This window comes from Haliotis asinina, chromosome 3 (genome assembly GCF_037392515.1).
Source record: "Haliotis asinina isolate JCU_RB_2024 chromosome 3, JCU_Hal_asi_v2, whole genome shotgun sequence".
Taxonomy (NCBI): domain Eukaryota; kingdom Metazoa; phylum Mollusca; class Gastropoda; order Lepetellida; family Haliotidae; genus Haliotis; species Haliotis asinina.
In genome coordinates, this window is record NC_090282.1 from 60804840 (window position 1) to 60825653 (window position 20814).

The following is a 20814-nucleotide window of genomic DNA, read 5'->3' on the forward strand; positions in this document are numbered from 1 at the left end:
ACTTGGAAGGAGAAAATTATCTAATATGTTAGTGTAGCGTTGACTTGTCAGATTTCCCTCAAACACACACAGCGGGGTCGTTCCTAATAAGGATATCCCTCCCCATACATGAAACTTTGGGCTGTATTTAGGTCGTCGATACAACGGTGCTGACGCAGACTTTGTCCATATTTTCACATTATTGGGATATACCCATATTGAGCTTTCATCAGTAAAAATCACATTTTCCCAGTCAAAGTTTTCATGTGCCAAACACCACTCAACACGCCTGTCTTTATGTTCTTGTTTCATGAGAGGAGAAGGAATTCCAGTCTTTTTCTCCCATCCAAGATCAATCAAATTTCTTCTAACTGTAGATTTTGATATAACTGTTGACCCCCTTTCTATCATTTCATACCTGATGTTGGAGATGCTTGCCCTTTGCTTTTTAGACGCTACAATTCCCAGCCGGACGCGATCTGAGAAGTCCAATTTTCTGGGTCTCCCTGCTCCTTTCTGGTGCCCAAAATCCTTTCCCTCTTTAAAATTCTTCCTAATCCTATACACAGTAGAAAGAGGAGTTCCTGTTCTCTCTGCCAATGTATTTACATCATCAATTCCTTGATTACACAACTCAAAAATCAACCTTCTTTTATCTTCAGCAGACATTGTTGACAGTGCTGAGGAAAATGACGTCTGCTACAAATTCAGGGGAGGTAACTCTAATTGTACTATACTCAGTAGGCCAAGATGAGTTACGTCCCTTACACCATTACTTAGTTTCAAGTATCAGTGAATCAGTTGAGGTGTTAGGATAGCTCAAAGTAAGAAGAAAAATTCTCAATAATTATGAACCAGACTATATATGTGTATAGACCCTACCCTAGTACTATAACACCCTAGGAATATCCTTTTATATAGTACTAGGGTAGGGTCTATACACATATATGTCTTTCGAACGCCGTTTCAAAGCGATACAAGCCCCTGTGGCTGGAATGTTACTAAAAAAATTAAACTCATTCACTCACTCATTATGTCGCCGGCCTGATGCCAATAACTTTTTGTTTTGCTAATTGTTTAATAATAAACGTTGGACCTCCCTAGTATATCAACATCAAAAGACATATGTTATATGCCACAATGCTGCGGCAAATAATGCTTGTTGATACGGCTTTCTTGGCGTTAAGTGTCGGAAGGACATTTGAAAAGGTGAATGAATACAAAAGCGCACCATCTTTGGTTTGGGGCGTTTATGTTTGTCTTACACAACTTGTAAGACTATATTATAAATATTTGGAAATGTTGACCAGCCAGGACATCAGATCTTGTTTGACTGGCATTTTAGAAGCTGATGCGTAATGATAAAATCATTGATTCCCTTACCGAAACGTCGCATCAAATAATGATAATAAAGAAGTTGTTATCCACAAAGAAGTTTGCTTTATTATAGACATCATATTCATCGGATATACTATAAGTCATGTGGAAAATACTATTTACTATTTAGGGCACCTTACGTTTCCGTTTCCGCATAAGAATGGCGGGTAAATGACTTGTTGACGATTTGGTAGTGTGGTTAAGATAGCCTTTACTTGGTCATTTGTGTCATGTAAGTCAGACTAGTGACAAGGGAGCAGACGATTTAACCGGTATCGTATCCTAAATTATTCATGCTTTACCGATATTGATATTGCTTGTCTCAGCAAGTCTCCATAAACTGTATTGTCTCTTGGGAAACAGTGCCTCCCGTTCTCACATTCTAAATAATATCTATTGACTGATATATACTAGAATTATCAACAAAACCTGACACAGCTACTGCTGAAGGGGCCGTTGTCGGCACAGATACTACAGAAATGTACCCAGGTACCGACCCCTTCAGCGCAATTACTAGAGGACTCAAAAATAGCTAAAATCACTAAATTAAAGGGGCACTGATGCGGAGCGAATAATGTTTCTCGCCAACGGTCGAATTACGAAACCAAACCGCAAATTGGTCAGCGCCCGCTCCTTCGACCGTGACGGACAAAGGAACTGGGCTCCTGTCCATATTAGCAGAATTTCTTCACCTAAACAGGAGGCCGGATGCCCATCATATGCCATTTGTTTAAAAATATCCATGGTATCCCTTGTCTGATCGTAACCAAATATCCCAGCAGTGTAGTTCTTTTCGGATGCTTGGATGGTATAGTTACTGATCCAATTTGATCCTATTTCTGTGTTTTTAACCTCGATATTTAATCATGTTACGTGAAAATATGATGTCTACAGGCACGTAGCAAGCCATTTGTTTCAGTACGGAGGATTGCAAAGCTTTATATATATATATATATATATATATATAGGTAGTTTTGAGTGTTGGTTCAGCTGTGATAGCAAATATCATACGTAAATTTTGGTAGCTATGGTAGCTACAATGGTTTATTATTTATGATAATAAAAACACAGAGTTGATTTATTTGAATTCGTAAACAAAAAACGATGACTTTGACTTTGGTAGAGAAATCTGAAAATTTTCTTACGTGAAAAAACCCTTATTTCACCTATTTACCCAAGTACACAGCAAATGCCTGTGTGTATTCCTTATGTAACGAAATTCCGTTGGTATCCTCAAAACAGTTTCGGCCTATAAGTGTTTTCAGACTGCATGTGACACAGAGATTACATCTTCCTTGCTGTAACTCGCGTTTGATGGTGTAAAGCTACACGTGTTAATTGTCATTCTCTGGATGGTCAATTAATGAATTTACAACAGGTATAATTAGTAGTAACACCACTTCGGTTACTCAACAAAGGTTCCCATTTGGCATTTCTCCTGTCTGGAGTAAATACTCAACATTATAAATTGAGGTCTGTAATGGCAAATGTATTGTATGTTATGTAATATGTGCATGTAAGTGATGCAAGAGGGTTTATCAGCTGAGTTACAAAAACAAACATCGATCAAAGGATTAACCGATAACACACGGATTGATTAATTACTTTTATCTTCTAGCGGATTTGTCAAAAGGCAGTGTGTGTAGATGACTACACCCTGTCGTAAAGAGTGAGTGCAAAAACAACATCCTCCCTTCAAAGAATTAACCACCCTTGCGTTGATTGATTGATTGCTCATTATTGGTTAACTAAATTACTTAGAATAGTGGACATCATACAATTAGTTTGCCAGGTGTGCTATCTTGGGAGACCAATGAGAGGTTTATCTGGTTTTCACCAACGAAAGACGTGAAACGATGTGTTACTTTTTCGCAAACTAGACAGTTGTAAGACACGCGACATAGAGCAGGATTATTTACCAGCTGCAGATGAATGGAATACGATTTCGTTTACGCGGATATTGATGGATACATTCCTGAACAAGGTAGTAGCCTGACATTGTTGCTATAAAATCAGTCTGTTTTACATTCATTATTTGCATATTTGTATTGATTTATTTGTTGTAGCATTCAGCAGAATCTGTATAACAGGGAAACACACACTAGATCGCGTATGTGTGTGAAATAGGATCCACATTGGCAATCTATACAATGAATAAATGTTGCTGTTATGTTAGAAATTTACTATGAGTATAAGCAGATCGTGTGTTCTTTTATTAATTTTCAGAATCATACAAATATGACAATAAACTAATTAGGGTTATGAGACAAAATATAGAGACGTACATTGGCTTCGTTATTTTTCCGTCCTATTAGTTTTTTATCATTTCTACCGCTGGCAGATGATTAACCTTCAAAGTGTTTCATTTGTTTTCATAATACATTTGTAATGAAGTAAAAATGACTTCACCTAAGTTGATCTGTCTCTTATTAAACTATCAATTGCGCTTACGGAATGCGCAGCAGACGTCACGAACCAGTCACGAATTCTGGGATATCATCCGGGTACTCACGGGAGAAAAACAATAACAAAAGTTTACACCAGTCCACGGAAATTGCTCCGCATCAGTGCCCCTTTAAGTACAGTGTATAAGGTTGAACCAAAAATGTTACGTCTGTGAATCTGCTGAAGAAAGAATATGGGGGAACGGAAGGAACTCTTTCTCGAACGAGTGTTGACAATAAACATTTAATAAAGAGCTGACATGCTTTCTCAAGAGCTGTGGTATATAGCTTCTGATAGTTCAAAATAGATTTGCAATCCTTGTTAACTCAGTGAAATGTTATAGTATTATGGCTCTGTGAACAAACAAACAAAACATTCTAAATGGTGGAGCGGGAATCGCATAGTTGTTGACGTTTTCAAACTGGAAAAATGTGCATAGTTGTGTAGCTAGTTGTGCATTCTCTCAAGTGCACTTTCTGAATTCCTTTTAGCATTGAGAAGGATAAGATTGAAATCATTTTGATACAAAGCTAATCCAATGCGTTATCAGGTAACGCAGACTCCCACTTGCGGACAGAGTATGCGGTCAAATTTAGCATTTGTGCATCAGCATAGGATTATTTGCCTCCAAGCACATGTGCAAAACCCAACTTGCTCACACTGGACTGAAAGAGATGGCTATTCCATGCACCACGGATCATGACATGATTTTTGAAAGGAAGTAAACCCTATGCCTTAGGACAGTATATGGTCACTAAGGAGATGTCTAGGGCTAATAATATACTACAGACAATTTGATAAATATATGAATGTTTTCATAGTATAAGAGCAGGATATGTAACACTGTAATTCTGTCACATCAGATCCATTAAGCAAGAGCCCCAACTGTGCAGCAAGAGCCCTTTGGTGCTAGAGTTAGCTGCACATGGTAAACTGTAAACTGTTGTTGTTCAATATTCATGTATCTTGTGACTTTCCAATCCTGTAGCTGCAGTTCTACATGTAAATGTAGGGGTAGGTGACACCAAACACTATCCTTGGCACATGGATCTAAAGGGTAGGATTATAAATCTGACTTCTTTTAATAAATGCTACCAGAGGTATTTGCACATAATCTGATACTGAAGTAAACCTGACCCATAAATATCTGGAGTAAAATAGGTCTTTTTGCAACCCATGTTTGCCACAGAAGTTGACTATGCTTCTCATTAGAAGTGACTAACGAGATCAGGTGGTCAGGTTCACTGACTTGGTTGGTACATGTCATCGGTTCCCAACTGTGCAGGTCAATGTTCATGCTGTTGATCACTGGATCGTCTGGTCTTGACTCTATTATTTACAGATGCTGCCATATAGCTGGAATATTGCTGAGTGTAACACAAAAATAAACTCACTCACTCACTGACTTAGTAAAGTGTATTACTCCTGTGAAATGGTATCTCACAAACTGTTGTAGCATAACTGGCAGAGTTTAAAAGTGATATTTAATTATATTCACTATACACCATTTCTTCCAGATATTTGCTGAAAATGCCAAAGTCAAAGGAATTTGTTTCCTCATCAGAAGACTCTGGTTCTGAGTCTGAGGTAAGTGATGCAACTGACGGTACTTTGACTGAATACTTTTTAACAAGACAAGAACTCAGTTCTAAGTATTAAATTGTGATTTGGTTTTATTTTTCACTCAGGAGACTGAATGTCATGGGGGTATACTGTCAGGCCGTGTTAATCCGGACACCTGTTTTTCATCAAAAACATTCGGATAGTGAAGCGTACAGACTACTGAAACAAACACCATTTTAGTAGAGTTACTTCCCTTTGACATACAAACGTATACATGTATCAAATGACTTTATTACAGTTTGTAGACATAACAACTTGAATATTGAGATAACAATCAGTCCATGCATACAATGTTGGGATAGATTATTCATAGTATTACACATACCAATCAAAACTCAGACACTCACTTGTGTTGAAAGAAATCTCCAATAACTGTCTGCTTGGAGAGTGGCTTGAAAGACACACACATGCTGATCATTGTCTCCAAGTTTTTGTCCATCTCCAACACACTCGAAATAGTTTATCATAGAGTCCATATAAGCTCTCATTTGGCTGACAGTAGGGGTAAATTCTGACAAAGCCTTGTCATCTTCATCAATGACAGCGTCAGAGGGAGTGGGGATAATGTCAACATGACAGTAACATTTCTGAATAATGGAGCGATGTGGTGTTGGGAGGCAGGAAGTGAACTTTCACGTTGGTCAATTAGACATTGGCACACTTATGACTGGCAGCAGTGTCACAAAGTAAAATCATGTGTCGACCACGTGATCGCACCTGTCTGTCAAATGACCGCAGGCAATCGCAAAACATGTCGATGTCATCCACGCTTTCTTGTTAAATTGATAGCGCACATACATTTCTGGATTAAAGTCTCTTCCAAAACATCCGGGACGTCTTGATTTTGAGATGACAAATGGTTTGATTTTGATTGTGCCAGATGCATTTGCACACAATGCAATGGTGATCCTTTCTTTAGATTTCTTTGTGCCGGGCATTTTCTGGCGGTAATTTTCTGCCATGGTGTGGTTTGGTCCAGTGTTGTAGAACAACCCCGTCTCATCAATATTGAAGATGTCCTCTTCGTCATATTCTTTCAGAACTGCTTTCAGCTCCTCTCGCCCACAAATTAAAGGGGTTTTATCAGCACTAGCTGCTTCCCCTGGTAAACATGTTTCGAAATTGAGTAATGTGATTTGAAGCAGTAAAGCCACCCAAGTGAATAACCAAAATCATGAATGTCCATTTTGTCCCCAAATTCCTTAACCTTTTCTAACAGGATACCCTCACTGACCGAGGTGTTCTTACTGGTCATTTCATTTGTCCAAACATAAAGAGCCTCATGTAATTTTATGGATTTTAATGGATTGTTTAAGCAACCCAAACAATTTCTAGCAAGTATGGTCATTTGGCAGACAAATATTTGATGCCTGTTGTCTGTTCTTTCTCTCAGGAACCTAAGCAGAAGAAGAAGAAAGTGGAGGCTAAGACGGAAAAGAAGCAAGACAAGGCGGACAAGAAAGGTGGTGGTGACAAGGCCAAGACCACCAAGACCAACAGCAATGGAGAAAAGATGTTCCAGGTACATTGTGATGGTTGGGTGTGGGGCTTTCTGAATATGCTTGTTGGAACAGCAAATGGATTGGTTTGGAAGGTTTTAGATTGATGTGGGAAATGTTGCATATATACTAGGCACATAAAGAAACTGTGCATACCAAAATCTAAATTTATCAAACCTGTGTAGACACATAAGGATTTAAACTCAGATTAGTGACGTGTATCCAACATGCATGCATGTGCCATGTTCTGTGATGACAGTGGTTTCGTCCTTGAGATGTGCAATACGTTAATGCATGTGCATTCCGGGAAAGCAAATGAATGCCACAGAATACTGTTTCTTTGGAAAGCTCAACCCCTGCCCTTGTGATTGTTAAAAAAATTAAACAGCTATTGAAATGCATTGCATGCCAAAGCTAACGACTGCACGTCATGAGACCATTGGGATTGGCCATGGGGGAATATCTCAGTGACGCATTGCGTCATTGACAATCTCGCTGAATATGATGCTGAAATCATGTCAGCAGACCTTCATTTCGGTGGAGAAATGTTGTTTTTACATACAAGCCCATAGTGATGGACTTCAACGTGCCTATAGACAGTGGGAGAACGTTATGGCACAGCCCAGTGTCTTGGAGAGGAATCACTTTAGTGGTGGTTCCGTGATGATTTGGGGTGGAATAACACGCCAAAGAACTCCTTAGGTGATTGTTCAGGGCAACTCAACTGGTGTGGGCTACAGGGATCAGATTCTGCCACCTGTGGCCATTCCTTTTCTGCAGTGTCATGGCCCAGTGTTAACATTCCAACAGGACAAAGCCCGCCCTCATACGGCAAGGGTTGCCATGGATTTCGTGCCACACCACAACACTGACTTACTGCCTTGGCCTGCAAATTCACTGGATCTCCCCCTAATAGATCATGTTTGGGACGAGATGGATCGACGTATACGCCATCTTCTTCATCCCCCAGATAGCGTCCTTGACCTTGCAATGGAACTTGAGAGAATCTGGTGTGACATTTCACAAGCTGTCCTTGCACATTTAATAGACTCTATGCGTCGTTGATGCACTGCAGTTCTCAATGCCGATGGTGGATGTACCTGTTATTCACCTTGTGACATGATCGTTTGACCCCTGTCCCATTTGTGGACTTGTGATGTCATTGTGACTGACTTTTCAGTCGAAATTCTCCCAACTTGTTATGGTCTCATGATCCCTCCATTAAAATTTATATGTACCTTTGACATTGTTATCATACTTATCAACTGGGATAATATTTTTGATAATATTTATGTGGCTAGTATAGTTTGATGATGTAGCTTATATTTATGTTTGTGGAGAATGTTTCACAATTGTTTCTTTGCAGAGCCAGTATTTAAGTTAATTTAAGTTCAGTTTATTTAATTCATGATTTAATGAGGGGAAAGGGTTCCTTTTTGCAGTAGAAAATTTTTCGAGGGTCCTGATGTTCCATTCCTTTCAAAGCTGGAGCCCTTTTTTAGACATCCTCATTGATGCAGGAATGTTGCTACTATAGTCATCATCAAACTATGTTCATTTACTCTCCCCTCCTGTGTTCACTCCCTCCCTTCCATACGTACTGATTATGTTCCAGATTGCCAGGATGAGGTTTGCGACTGTCAGTGAGTTTCGTGGAAAGGCAATGGTAAGCATCAGGGAGTACTACGAGGCTGATGGAGACCTGCGGCCGGGGAAGAAAGGTATAAAGGGAACCAGGGTAGCCCAGTAGTATAGGTGCTTGGTAACATTAGGTTACCACAATCTGAAATGCTAAGTCATAACTATCAAAGTATGTTTGAAAGATACCTGTATATTGCATTTTTAAAATTGTGAATGTTGTTGGTAGTGTAGATAATGTCCATAGTATTTTCAGTGCTTTTGCAATATCCTGCCAATTCTCAAATTGTGTTCATCTTGTTGGCAGAGTTTAGATAATTTCCATATTATTGTCTGTACCATTGCAATGTCCTGCCAGTTCTCAGATTTTTTTCCAACTTGACAATAACAAGATTATTATCTCAACCGTACTCACTATCACAGTTTTTCCAGTTAGTGTGAACATTTATGGCCAGATGTAACAAAAAGAATACATCTATGATTGTGCACTAAGAAACCAAGAAGTCAGCTTGACCTTTCTTCAATTATATTTATCGGAAACCTGTTCCCAAAGTAAAGTGGCTGATCCATATTAGAAATTAGTTTAAACGTAGGTGCTAAGATGCAAATGAGGTGCAACATATCTTCATAATATAATGGCCTTCTGCCTCAGAGCTCTGTACACATACCTAGGAATCTGACACAGCAACCAACCAGGTACAGCAGCTAATGTATAGAGTTTGTGAGTCATACATTTTTAGAAATGCCTGTCACTAGAGTGATATATATGGTTGAAATTCAGGAAACGGGGACATAATAAGCCTTATTTTTAACTTACCTTACCATAGGTCTTATGCATATTACCTCAAGCTTCGCTAGTAGAGATCAGACAGATGTTGATTCGCCATTCCCTGAATGGCTACCTCGTGTATCTACGGATCTACGGATGTAGTCACGGAAGTGACATGATCTCCCTACTCGCCATCCACAATTCACTTTTACTTCTAGCATTCACCTGTTCAGACGTGTTTGTTTCGCTCGGAGTTTTTCCTATCTGTGTTGAATAAAGTTGTCTCTCTACAGGTAGGTGTGTGTTGTTTCCCTATGTGTGTAGTTAGTTAAACTGGATTTAACTTCACTTACCTTGCTACCTCGTGTTGTAAATGTTTTTCCTCTCACTTCGGTGTGGGTTTTCCTGCGTCGTTTGTGAAGGTGTCATGGCGGGTTTAGAGGTTTTTCATTCCGTTGGGGATGATTTCCTCCATCTGTTCTGCCATTTCGTATGGTAATTTCTTCTCATTTTGCTTTCTATTCATGTGTTTTTTGTTCCACGTGACATGTTTCGCAGGTAGCCATGTTGGTTGCTGGCCGTCGCTGTCGTGAGCTTACGGGCGTTCCACTTCTCTTGCGCTCTTGCTGCATTTTTTGTGTAGGGGTGTTTTTCTGTTCACCCTTCTAGCGTTGATTTTTTGTTTCACGCTTCGGTTTATGTTTATCTGTTGCAGTTAACTGTGTATGACTTGGCAGTTTTGTACTATCTGCAAGGGGCAGAAGTCAGCTAAGTATCCCCACCCCTGGTGCCCGGATTGTGCATCACAGGCCTGTTCCCAAGACAGCCGCTGTCAACATTGTGCAAGCCTTTTGGTGGCGGATTTCAAGACTTTTCTATCCGTTCGTAGGAAAAGGTTTACTCAGCGGAAGAGGAGAATGTCTTTCCAGCTTCGTCCCTAGGTTCCTTACAGGACGACCCGGAGCTACCTACCTTTACAGCGCCAATGCCGATGCCAGATCTGGATCGTTCGTCAGTTACGCCTGTTCGCTTGTCTCCGGAGCCTCCTCGCTTGGACGCCTTCATCGACTTATCCCGTCCGGACGCCTTGGCTCACCCAGAAGTTCAGAGACTTTAGCGGTCTCTCCTGACGCCCAGCACTTCAGTAGGAGAACAAGCGCCTACCACATCTGCAGCACCAGCGCCTTTGCCGATGTCAGCGCCTACCTTGATGCCTGAACTTGCTCCAACTTCAACGCCTATGCCTGTGCCAGCGCCGATGCCTGTGCCAGCGCCTATGCCCACGTCAGCGTCCACGCTAGCTTCGATGGGGACACCCTCACTGGTTCCAGTACCTGCGCCTATACCTACGCCAGCACTTGTTCAGACGTTGGCTCCTGTGCCATCAATGACGCCTTATCGGATCCCCAGGATCTCGCACACGCTGTCCAGGGAAGAGGTGTTACAACGACAGCTGGACGAGGAGCGTGCTTGGAGGCGGAGCGCTCACGACGCAGATTGCGGTCCAGATCCCCGAGAGGTCGGCGTTCCCGGTCCCCACATCGTAGCTGGCGCCGGTGCTCGCGCTCATGCTCGTGCTCTCCTAGACACTCCGTGGAGGATTCTCGTTCCAACAGGGGTAGTCGGCGTTTCCAATCGCGATCTAGATCTCCTCGGCACTCTTCCAGAACCGGGCGTTCACGTTCACCGGAGGCTACTCGAGTTTCTCTGAAAGATTCTTCTATTTGGATTCCATCTACTTCTTCCACCCAGCGGCGGGAATCGACTTCGGTCTTCTGGGAGGATTTGGAGGAGCAACACTTCTGCCCTGATTATGAGGAAGAGGCAGGAGTAGGCGATGATGACGGCACCTATTTACCACTATCGGCAGTGTTTGAATGGATCGCTGACAGACTACCTGACTGTCCCTCTCCGTCAGTGGACTCCAATAACCCATCGTCCATCCATTTGTCTCCTGAACTACTCATTCCACCTCATCCTATGGTGGCGGATGCAGTGTCTCTCTTGGACGAGGATTTTGCCAAGCTTTCTCTGAATCCTACGATCAAGGCGTCCAAGTCAAGGAAGTCGGAATATAAGATCCACAGCCTAGACTTCACGGATAATGGTGCTGCTAAGGACGATTCTCTCAAGCGCCTGTCAAGTTCTACACCCTCGGCCTATAAAGTGCAGGACTCTAAGTTGGCGGCCATTGACACAGAGCTCAAACGCATGCTCAAGCCTTTCTGCGTTAGCCTCGGTTACCTCAGCGGCTGCAGTAGATTTACAGATTTAGAGGACAACACCTCCAGGGTGGACCACCTCACGACAATTTTCCAGTGGCAAGGCAAGGTTCTCCATGACCTTCTTGGTCATTTACGTGCAGCTTTAGCCATGACTACATCTGTGCGCCGCTCTGGCTTCTTGGATGCGTGCAATTGGCAAGAGGAGTTTAAACGCCAATTGCTTCGAGCGCCCTTCACCTCCAAGTTTCTCTTCGCCGATAAGATCCCGGATGTTTACAGGTCGCATGCAGAGTTAACTAACATCGAAGTTGCGTTGTCTACCTTTGAGGCACTGGGTTTTGCCTTTTGTGGCAGAGCCAGAGGAAGCGGCAAGAAACATTATATTCCCAGGAGGGAATCCATCCGTTCCTCCTTTGGGAGGGGGCGCGGCTGCGCCAAGGACAATGACATTCAGTGGAAGCCCCAGGAGCGCAGCCGGGACACCCCTTCAACACCAGAGCGAGGCAGAGGCAAGCGCCCCTACTCTGGTCGCTGAAACCTTGGATGTCTACGATTGGGACCTCCCACCCCTAGTAGTACCTATCCATCCGACTCCAGTAGGTGGGAGACTAGGGATCTTCTGGCCCATCTGGTCATTCCTAGAAGACCCATTTGTAAGCAAGATCTTGAAGTCCAGCTACAAGATGCCATTGGTCGAGACTCCACCGCTGACATCTACTCCCCAGTCGCGGATACAGTGAAGCCTCGTTAGTCTGGACGCCGATAATCCGGATGTCTCGTCTCCTGGACGATTTTAGCTTGTTACCAATTAATGCCTATATAATTTGCCTCGGTAATCTGGACATTCGGTTTCCGGAACCGGACGCTGAATAGCTGTAACCAATCAGTAAAACAAACAGTAAATTGCTTCATTGTCCGGACACTGTAAATCATGTTCACGAACCTTGTTCCCTTGCCTTCCGGGCGATGTTTACGTAACTGCCCTCAGTCATTGGGCACAATAAACATTGAGTTGACATGATGAACTCTTGTTAACTTTTGAGAAATGTCAATTAAAGGATGTTGTTTTAATTAGACATTAAAAGTTCCCGACTGAAGATGCTGTACATTCACAGTTTGTTTGACACCTATCAGCAAACATGGCGAGTCAACCTTCCAAGCGAAAACGGAACGAGATAACCGCATATGAGAAAAGAGAGAGAGCAAGGTATAAAGAAGAACATCCTAAAGCAAGTTTAGATTTCCTAAGTAAACACTTTGGTGAAATATTTGGACACTCAGTAGGGAGATCTACAATCGGGGACATATTGAAGAGCAAGGAGAAATGGCTTACCATTCCTGAAGACTCCGCAGACCTCCGCAAGAAACGCCAAACATCAGAAAATGGAGGAGGCGCTCTTTTTATGGATGAACGAAATGACCAGCAAGAATACATCTGTTAATGACGAGATGTTGATTTTAAAAGCGAAAGACTTCGGTGACAAGTTGTCAATTACGGATTTCGCGTACTCTCGTGGATGGCTGGCCAGATTATAATCTCGACACTCTATATCGAAGCATGTGCTCCAGGGAGAAGCAGCCAACGCCGAAAAGACTGTAGTCATCGCAGGGAGAGAGGAACTGAAGAAGGTTTTGAGCGAGTACGTTGCCGAAACAATTTTCAACATTGATGAAACGGGACTTTTCTACAGATTAGGACCAAATTACACATTAGCAACTAAAGCCACTGCTGGCGTGAAACGTTTGAAAGACAGAATAACTGTGGCATTGTGTGCAAATGCAAGTGGAACTGTGAAAGTTAAGCCATTTGTGATCGGTAAAGCAAGGAGACGGCGGTGTTTCGGACGTGATTTTAATCCAGAAGTGTACGCAAGGTACAGACACAACTCAAAGGCGTGGATGACCAGTGAGCTCTTTTCTGATTTGCTAAAAATTTTTGACAGACAGGTGCGTTTACGTGGACTTAAAGTGATTTTGCTTCTAGACAATGCTGCAAGCCATAAATGTGCTTCGATCACATTGCAAAATGTGACCCTGCATTTCTTGCCACCAAATACCACATCACACATTCAACCAATGGATGCAGGCATAATTTGGACTTTCAAGGCCTATTACAAAAAATCGCTTGTCAGGCATTACATCACCTGTGCTCAGGAAGGACACGATCAGACACTGACTTTGAGACAGGCACTTCTCTTTGTGAAAACCAGTTGGGATGAAGTCAGTGCGAAAACAATTAGGAACTGCTACAGGCATGTGGACATAATATCTGATGATGGTGATTCAGATTTTGTGAATGAAGATGACATTGCATTGTCAGAACTGAGACTCATCCTGAATGAATTTCCTTCATCGGATGTTGTGAGTGCAGGAGAATATGTCGCCGAAGAAGACAGTGAAACAACATGCGAGCCTCTCACGGACAGTGAAATCATTGACATAGTTCAACCAACTGACGATTGTCAGGAAGAGGAGGAGGAAAGTGATCCAGCACCGGTGCCACCGAGTTCGACAGAGACAAAGAATTATCTGGAAAGTCTGGTGACCTATTTTGAGTCAATCGGGGACAAGATATCACTCGGGAAAATCATCGATGTCAAGAATTCAATGAAAAAGGTAACACGCACACAAACGACCATGAAGGACTTTTTGGTGTGACTGTGACATTGTACAATGTTCCTTGAAAATCAACAACGAGATACTTTGCAATGCCTTGAATTTATTTACATGTATTGTTGTGCTTGCTATTGGTCATTTTATAAGCTTTATAACATTAAATGTTTATAATTTGTTTAATTCAGAGTCGTGTCTTGCTTAGACGTGGGATTTGATTCAGAAGTCCGGATGATTCGCATTCCGGACGAATTTGCTGAAAAACACAACCGTCCGGATTAACGAGGCTTCACTGTATATCCTCAACACCAATTAGCTCTCCTAGCGTCCAATATCGACATCCTATTGTCCAAGAGAGCCATAGAGACAGTGCTGGAACCCCACCGCTCCCCGGGGTTCTACTCACCCATCTTCCTGATGCCGAAGAAAGATTCCGACAAGATGCGCATGATTCACAATATGGCGACCTTCAACAGACAGTATCTGGCCAACCCTCCACATTTCTGTATGACGTCACTAGAGCAGATTCGAGCAAAATTGTCTCCCGGGGCTTGGCTAGCCAGTCTGGATTTACAGGATGCGTACCTGCATGTTCCCATATATCCACATCACAGGAAGTACTTGAGGTTTGTCTTCAACGGAATGCATTACCAGTGGAGGGTGCTTCTGTTTGGAATTTCTACGGCCCCGTGGCTTTTCACACGGATCACGCTGCCGGTTACCAGGTTTCTAGATCTCAGGGGAATGGACTTCGATCCGTTCATAGACGACTGTCTTCTCAACCACTGCAGTCCTCAACTGCTACGCAAACAGTTGGACTTCTCCACCCGCCTGTTACATCAACTGGGTTGGATTGTCAACACCGACAAGTCACATCTGGAGCCAATGCAGGAGCTGACCTTCATCGGGGGTTTGTTTCTAAAGAAGGACAATCTTGTCAGGGTCCCTCCAGATCGGTGGCGGAAGATACTGGTGTTTGGGGATCGAGGTCTCTCTCAACCAAAGACCCTCACAGAGTGGCAGTCTCTGTTGGGTCTTTTGACGTCAACGCAAGATCTTACTCTCAGGGGGCGCCTTATGCTGCGGCCGTTACAGAGGTTTTTGTTACCATTCATCCAGTTGAACGATCTCCACATCTACCTCCACATCTACATCAGTATCTTCGGTGGTGGATGGTAGAATCGAATGTCTGTGCCGACGTCTGTTTGAAAGACTTCAGTCACGACCACGAGTTGTTCGTGGACGCGTCCCTGCTAGGGTGGGGCGCCCACCTGGCCGGCCAGACGACCTCAGGGCTGTGGTCCGACGCCGAAAAGTTGTGGCACATCAACAACTTGGAGATGCAAGCGGTTATTCTAGCAGTACGCCACTGGCTACCGATCCTGTCCAATACCAAGCTCCTGGTGGCGTCGGACAATTCCAGTCGTTTGGGTTATCCGGAACCAGGGCACGACCAGGTCCAAGCAACTCCTTGACCAGATGTTTTTGCTAGCAGACCTTCTAGACAGCAACGGGATCACAGTCGCGGTACGGCACATACCCGGCTGCAAGAATATACTGGCAGACGCGTTGTCGCGTCCAGGCAGACCTTCTCCGACGGAACGGATGCTTCATCCAGACGCGTTTCGCCAGATTTGCCTTCTCCATGGGAGACCCCTGGTGGACCTCTTCGCCACCAGCTTCAACCACCAGTTGCCAACTTACGTGTCTCCCGTACCAGATCCACCACCTGTTCTTCTCCTGGAAGTGATCGGCAAGATCAAGCAGACACAGAACCTGAGACTGCTTTTGGTCGCGCCTTGGTGGCCAGCCAGACCGTGGTTCCCCGATCTGCAGCGCCTCGTCAGCAGAGATACGTTTCAGCTCCCAGATTGGCCACACCTTCTGCGTCATTCTCACAGTCAACAACTCCATCCAGATCCGCTGAGGTTCCATCTGCACGGCTGGACCATTTACAGAGGGCATTAAGGGCGAAAGGCTATTCCTCGCGTGTGGCGAATGCCATAGCCTGAGCTCATCGGGTATCCACCAGATCCCTATATGACGACAAGTGGTGCTTATTTGAAAACTTTTGTGCTCAGAGATCACAGGATCCCATGACAGCCTCCCCCCAGTTTGTGGCGAAGTTTTTGATGTTCCTACGCAATTCCAAGCATCTGAAAGGGAGTACGTTGGGTACCAGTTTGTCAGCGCTGAACTCCGTCTTGGCGGTCAAAACGGATCTTCAGATTTCTAAAGTACCAGAGTTGGTTGCCCTGCTTAAGGCGTTCAAGTTTGAGGACCAGAAGGTCAAGTTCCGCCCTCCAGCTTGGGATCTAAATGTCGTGTTACAACACTTGAGAGGACCCCCATATGAGCCCTTAGAGGATGCCTCTTTCGAATTGTTGTCTAGGAAGACGGTGTTCTTACTAGCCCTAGCTACGGCAGCTAGAGTTAGTGACATTCATGCCCTGGATGTCACACAAGTGCGTTTTGAACAAGCGAGGCATGGTCGAGTCCACTTGGGTTTACTGTGGGACTTCATTGCCAAGAATCAGCTTCCCCGTCAACCGGACAGGCGGTTTTCCATCCCGCCTTTTTCGACTATTATGGGACGACATGTTACTGAGGAGGAGTTCCTGTGTCCAGTCAGGGCCCTTAGGTGTTATATCCGGAGGTCTGCCTCGAAGAGACGTTCCCGAAAAGGCTGTTTATCCCCCTTTTCTTCATCTTGCAAGGGGGAAGTAAACAAAAACACGATTGCCTTATGGCTTCGTTCGACTATCCTGGCGGCGTTTGATGCCAAGGAACTTCCCCATCCGACGGCGAACAACCCCCATGAAATTAGAGCTCTGGCGGCCACTATAGCCCTCCACAGGAACTGTACGGTGCCACAGATTATGGAGGGTTGTTTTTGGAAGTCGACCACCGTTTTTGCCTCACACTACCTGAGGGACTTGGCGGTCGAGGACATCAATCTTTTAGCCTGTTGGTGGTTGCACAGCAACTGACCCGGCCTTCCGCCCATTAGGTAATTATGTTGTTCTTACCATTGGTCTTAAGATTAACCTCACCCTCTGGGTGCATCTGTTTCTCTTTGGAGTTCCCTTGGGTTATCCTTTGCCTGGTTTCCAGGTTTGCCCTGTGACGTTTGACATTGGTCTCCCGGGTCTCCTGTGCATGTGCTTTGTCTGCTGAAGAGTTGATGGTCCTCCGGAGTCCACACCACCGTCCTCTCTGTCGAAGCCATATGCATAAGACCTATGGTAAGGTAAGTTAAAAATTTATTAAAATCTAAATATTTTAGATATTTAAATACTTACCTTACCATAGGGCGGTGACTCCCTCCCAACGCTGGATGCTCCTCCCTACTTTGGACTCTTCTGACCTTTTTTCCTGCTGCCAGTAAAAGTGAATTTTGGATGGCTCGTGTTCGCGCGAGTAGGGAGATCACATCACTTCCGTGACTACATCCGTAGATACACGAGGTAGCCATTCAGGGAATGGCAAATCAACGTCTGTCTGATCTCTGCTAGCGAAGCTTGAGGTAATATGCATAAGACCTATGGTAAGGTAAGTATTTAAATATCTAAAATATTTAGATTTTAATAAAAAAGTGAATAATTAAAATACTGAAATGCCTGTTACAGAATGAATGTGACTAAGAGGTCATGTGACATTTGCTCATATATGACATATACTCTTACAAAAAGTAGGGGAACTGTACTTTCTATGTACGATTATTGAAATTGGGAGATGTGTAGGATTGAATCAATGTTGATACAATAATAAAGGATGTTTTGAGACTGCATCACTCCAATGGATTTCATTGAAAGCCAAGCTGTTTGTTCAGTTATCCCCCTTGTTAATTGACTAGGTTATGAAATGAAAATTTCAGGTTCACACTTTTCGGTCAGTAGTGTGTGATTTGACCCTGAAAACCCTGACCATGCACAAATGCAAGAAACTTGTCCCCCCCAAAATGGCGTACAGTGATTTATCGACCTGCCTGAAAAATGTCAAGATTCGTAATGATCCCCCATGCATGTGTAGGTGGCTCCCACGTGTGCATGCTTCCCATGCATTGTGTTTGCGTGTGGTGATAACGTGAAATGATGCTGCATACACAAGATGAATGTCATTGTAGCGTTCCTCAATGGATTTTCTTTCTACCAGACTTCAAAGTTCAGGTTCCCGTACATGTTTTGAAGAGTATATTTCATAAGATAAACTCGTGTAATTGTTACCTAGAGTCAGAATGAAGCAAACTGGCTCAAACTTAAGCTTTGGATGTATTGATGATCTGTTATTCAGTAATAGTTCAATAGCCCATTGTCTCCACTGATTTGAGAGTTGAGGGGTCAACATTACTCAGTAGATCAGAGTATACAAATATCTGGTTTTATATATTCTGTTTAGTCCCATGCCATTGTGATGAAGGACAGTTAATTATTTTAGTTTAGTAGGATCAAATTTGTATTTTTGAACATGTAACATGTTTTGAACATGTTTATACATGTAACAGATAACAATTCAGCAGATTAGATGCTAATTTGATAGTAAAAGACCGGAAAGATATTTCATGTTTGTATTGTACGCCAATACAAAATCTGTACATCTTTGTGGTCTGTTACAGAGATAGATGTTAATTCAGAACTCTTTATTTTTATGTACCTACTTAAATGATGTAGCTTTGTTGTTGGGAGCCTTTTGTCCGTTACTGCTTGGTGATTTACTCACCTGAGAGCAACATAAGGGAGACCAATGAGAAGTATGTTATATATTTAGTTCTGTGTATAAATATTCAGAGTGACATGAACTCTTCGCATGACTGTATGCCAAAAATGATGCCTTCAACTTTCTACTTGTCACCTTTCCTTCAGTGTCAGGTTTTGCACGGAAGCTGTAATTGTAAGGTACAACAGAGATCTCAATGAGTCATATAACTGTAGTTCAATACCATTTTGATCCTTGTTACATTTATTGAGGACTCTTGTGGGTAACCAATGGCAGCCAACTCTCCTGAGGTACATGGGTCACATTTTGGGTTTGTGATATGATTGACATGAAGGATTTTCTATTCCCTTGTTCTAGAATGAATTTTTAAATTCATGTAAAATTTGTATTTAAAGTTTTACCTTTTGCAAGATTTTTGTTTTTCTTTATTTTTCAAGTTAGTGAAAAAAGTGAGTTTCAATAGTGTTATTTAAAGTGTTTTGTTTTTCAGGAATCTCACTTACGATGGACCAGTGGAACAGTTTGAAGGATCAAATTGAGGACATTGATGAGGCGGTGAAACAGTTGTAGTGCTTCAGAGCTGATGTGTGTGTGTGTGTCTCTTCTTCAAAACAAACCCCACCATTAAATCATCATTTCAAGTAATCCCATCTATTTCATGTAAAACAATGCTTGCTGAGATGTATGTATTGGAGTTGAAGTCATCAGCGAACTCTAAAGGTAGGGCTTTCAGTATCAGTCACTAGTGAGTCACCTTGTTCAACATCCATGATGTTCTGGAGTCGGTAGCCAAGTTTCACTGATTGATGCTTATGCTGTTGATCACTGGATTGTCTGGTCCATATCACTGCCATATAGCTGGAATAGCTGGAATATTGCCGAGAGCAGTGTAAAAGTAACTCACATGTGGACAATAGCCTAGTGGTTAAAGCATCTTCACGCTGATGACCTGGGTTTGAATCCACAAGTGTAAATCCTACTTCATGTGCTTCCTTTCCTCCCCTTTCCCACTGCAATGTTACTGGAATATTGCTAAACACAACGTAAAACTAAATTCACTATGTACCATCTTTAGAAAGCTTTGATGAATGTGGAATATTTGGTGAATGATTCATGGTACCAGACTGTGAGGCTTTGGGACTGTCCAATATGTGTTAAAGGCTTGGTTCGATATTTGTGCTGAAATACTTTCCAAATTAAGTGGGAGATTGTTGCTTTGAGAGTTGAGGGGTCAACATTACTCAGTAGATCAGAGTATACAAATATCTGGTTTTATATATTCTGTTTAGTCCCATGCCATTGTGATGAAGGACAGTTAATTATTTTAGTTTAGTAGGATCAAATTTGTATTTTTGAACATGTAACATGTTTTGAACATGTTTATACATGTAACAGATAACAATTCAGCAGATTAGATGCTAATTTGATAGTAAAAGACCGGAAAGATATTTCATGTTTGTATTGTACGCCAATACAAAATCTGTACATCTTTGTGGTCTGTTACAGAGATAGATGTTAATTCAGAACTTCTTTATTTTTATGTACCTACTTAAATGATGTAGCTTTGTTGTTGGGAGCCTTTTGTCCGTTACTGCTTGTGTCCACTACAGAAAGGATACTGGGTAATACATGGGGTAACTTAAACTGTGCTTGCAGAGCTTGCAAGAGTTATTGTGCCATGTATGACCTTTTTTGTCTCTGCCAATAAAATTCAGTAAAATAGCTAACATGCCTCTTTTCATTCTGTGATTCCATTATTATGAGTCAGGCATGAGAATCTAACAAGATATGTGACAAACTGACCTGTTACATACTAGTTATGTTTTGCACTGTGAGAATTCACCTTTGTCCTTGGGTCTCCTGTTTCAGCTGCTTCATTACCATCTGCAGTGTTAAACAACCTGTACTCACTCATACAGTATCTTATGGT

General features: G+C 42.6%; 1 protein-coding gene across 3 annotated transcripts; it reads left to right on the forward strand.

Annotated features, from left to right (window-relative positions):
• The first annotated feature begins 1465 nt into the window (after window positions 1–1465).
• On the forward strand, window positions 1466–20611 carry LOC137278267 (activated RNA polymerase II transcriptional coactivator p15-like). 3 transcript variants are annotated; one of them, XM_067810512.1, is made up of 5 exons: window positions 1466–1523; window positions 5319–5388; window positions 6818–6946; window positions 8539–8644; window positions 19375–20611. In XM_067810512.1, exons 2-5 carry the CDS (start codon window positions 5332–5334, stop codon window positions 19452–19454), a joined length of 372 nt encoding a protein of 123 aa, XP_067666613.1. In that variant the 5' UTR covers window positions 1466–1523; window positions 5319–5331; the 3' UTR covers window positions 19455–20611. The 3 variants fall into 3 exon arrangements, with proteins under 3 accessions (XP_067666613.1, XP_067666612.1, XP_067666610.1); XM_067810511.1 differs by having other exon boundaries at window positions 1478–1628; XM_067810509.1 differs by having other exon boundaries at window positions 1481–1588.
• Window positions 20612–20814: the final 203 nt, after the last annotated feature.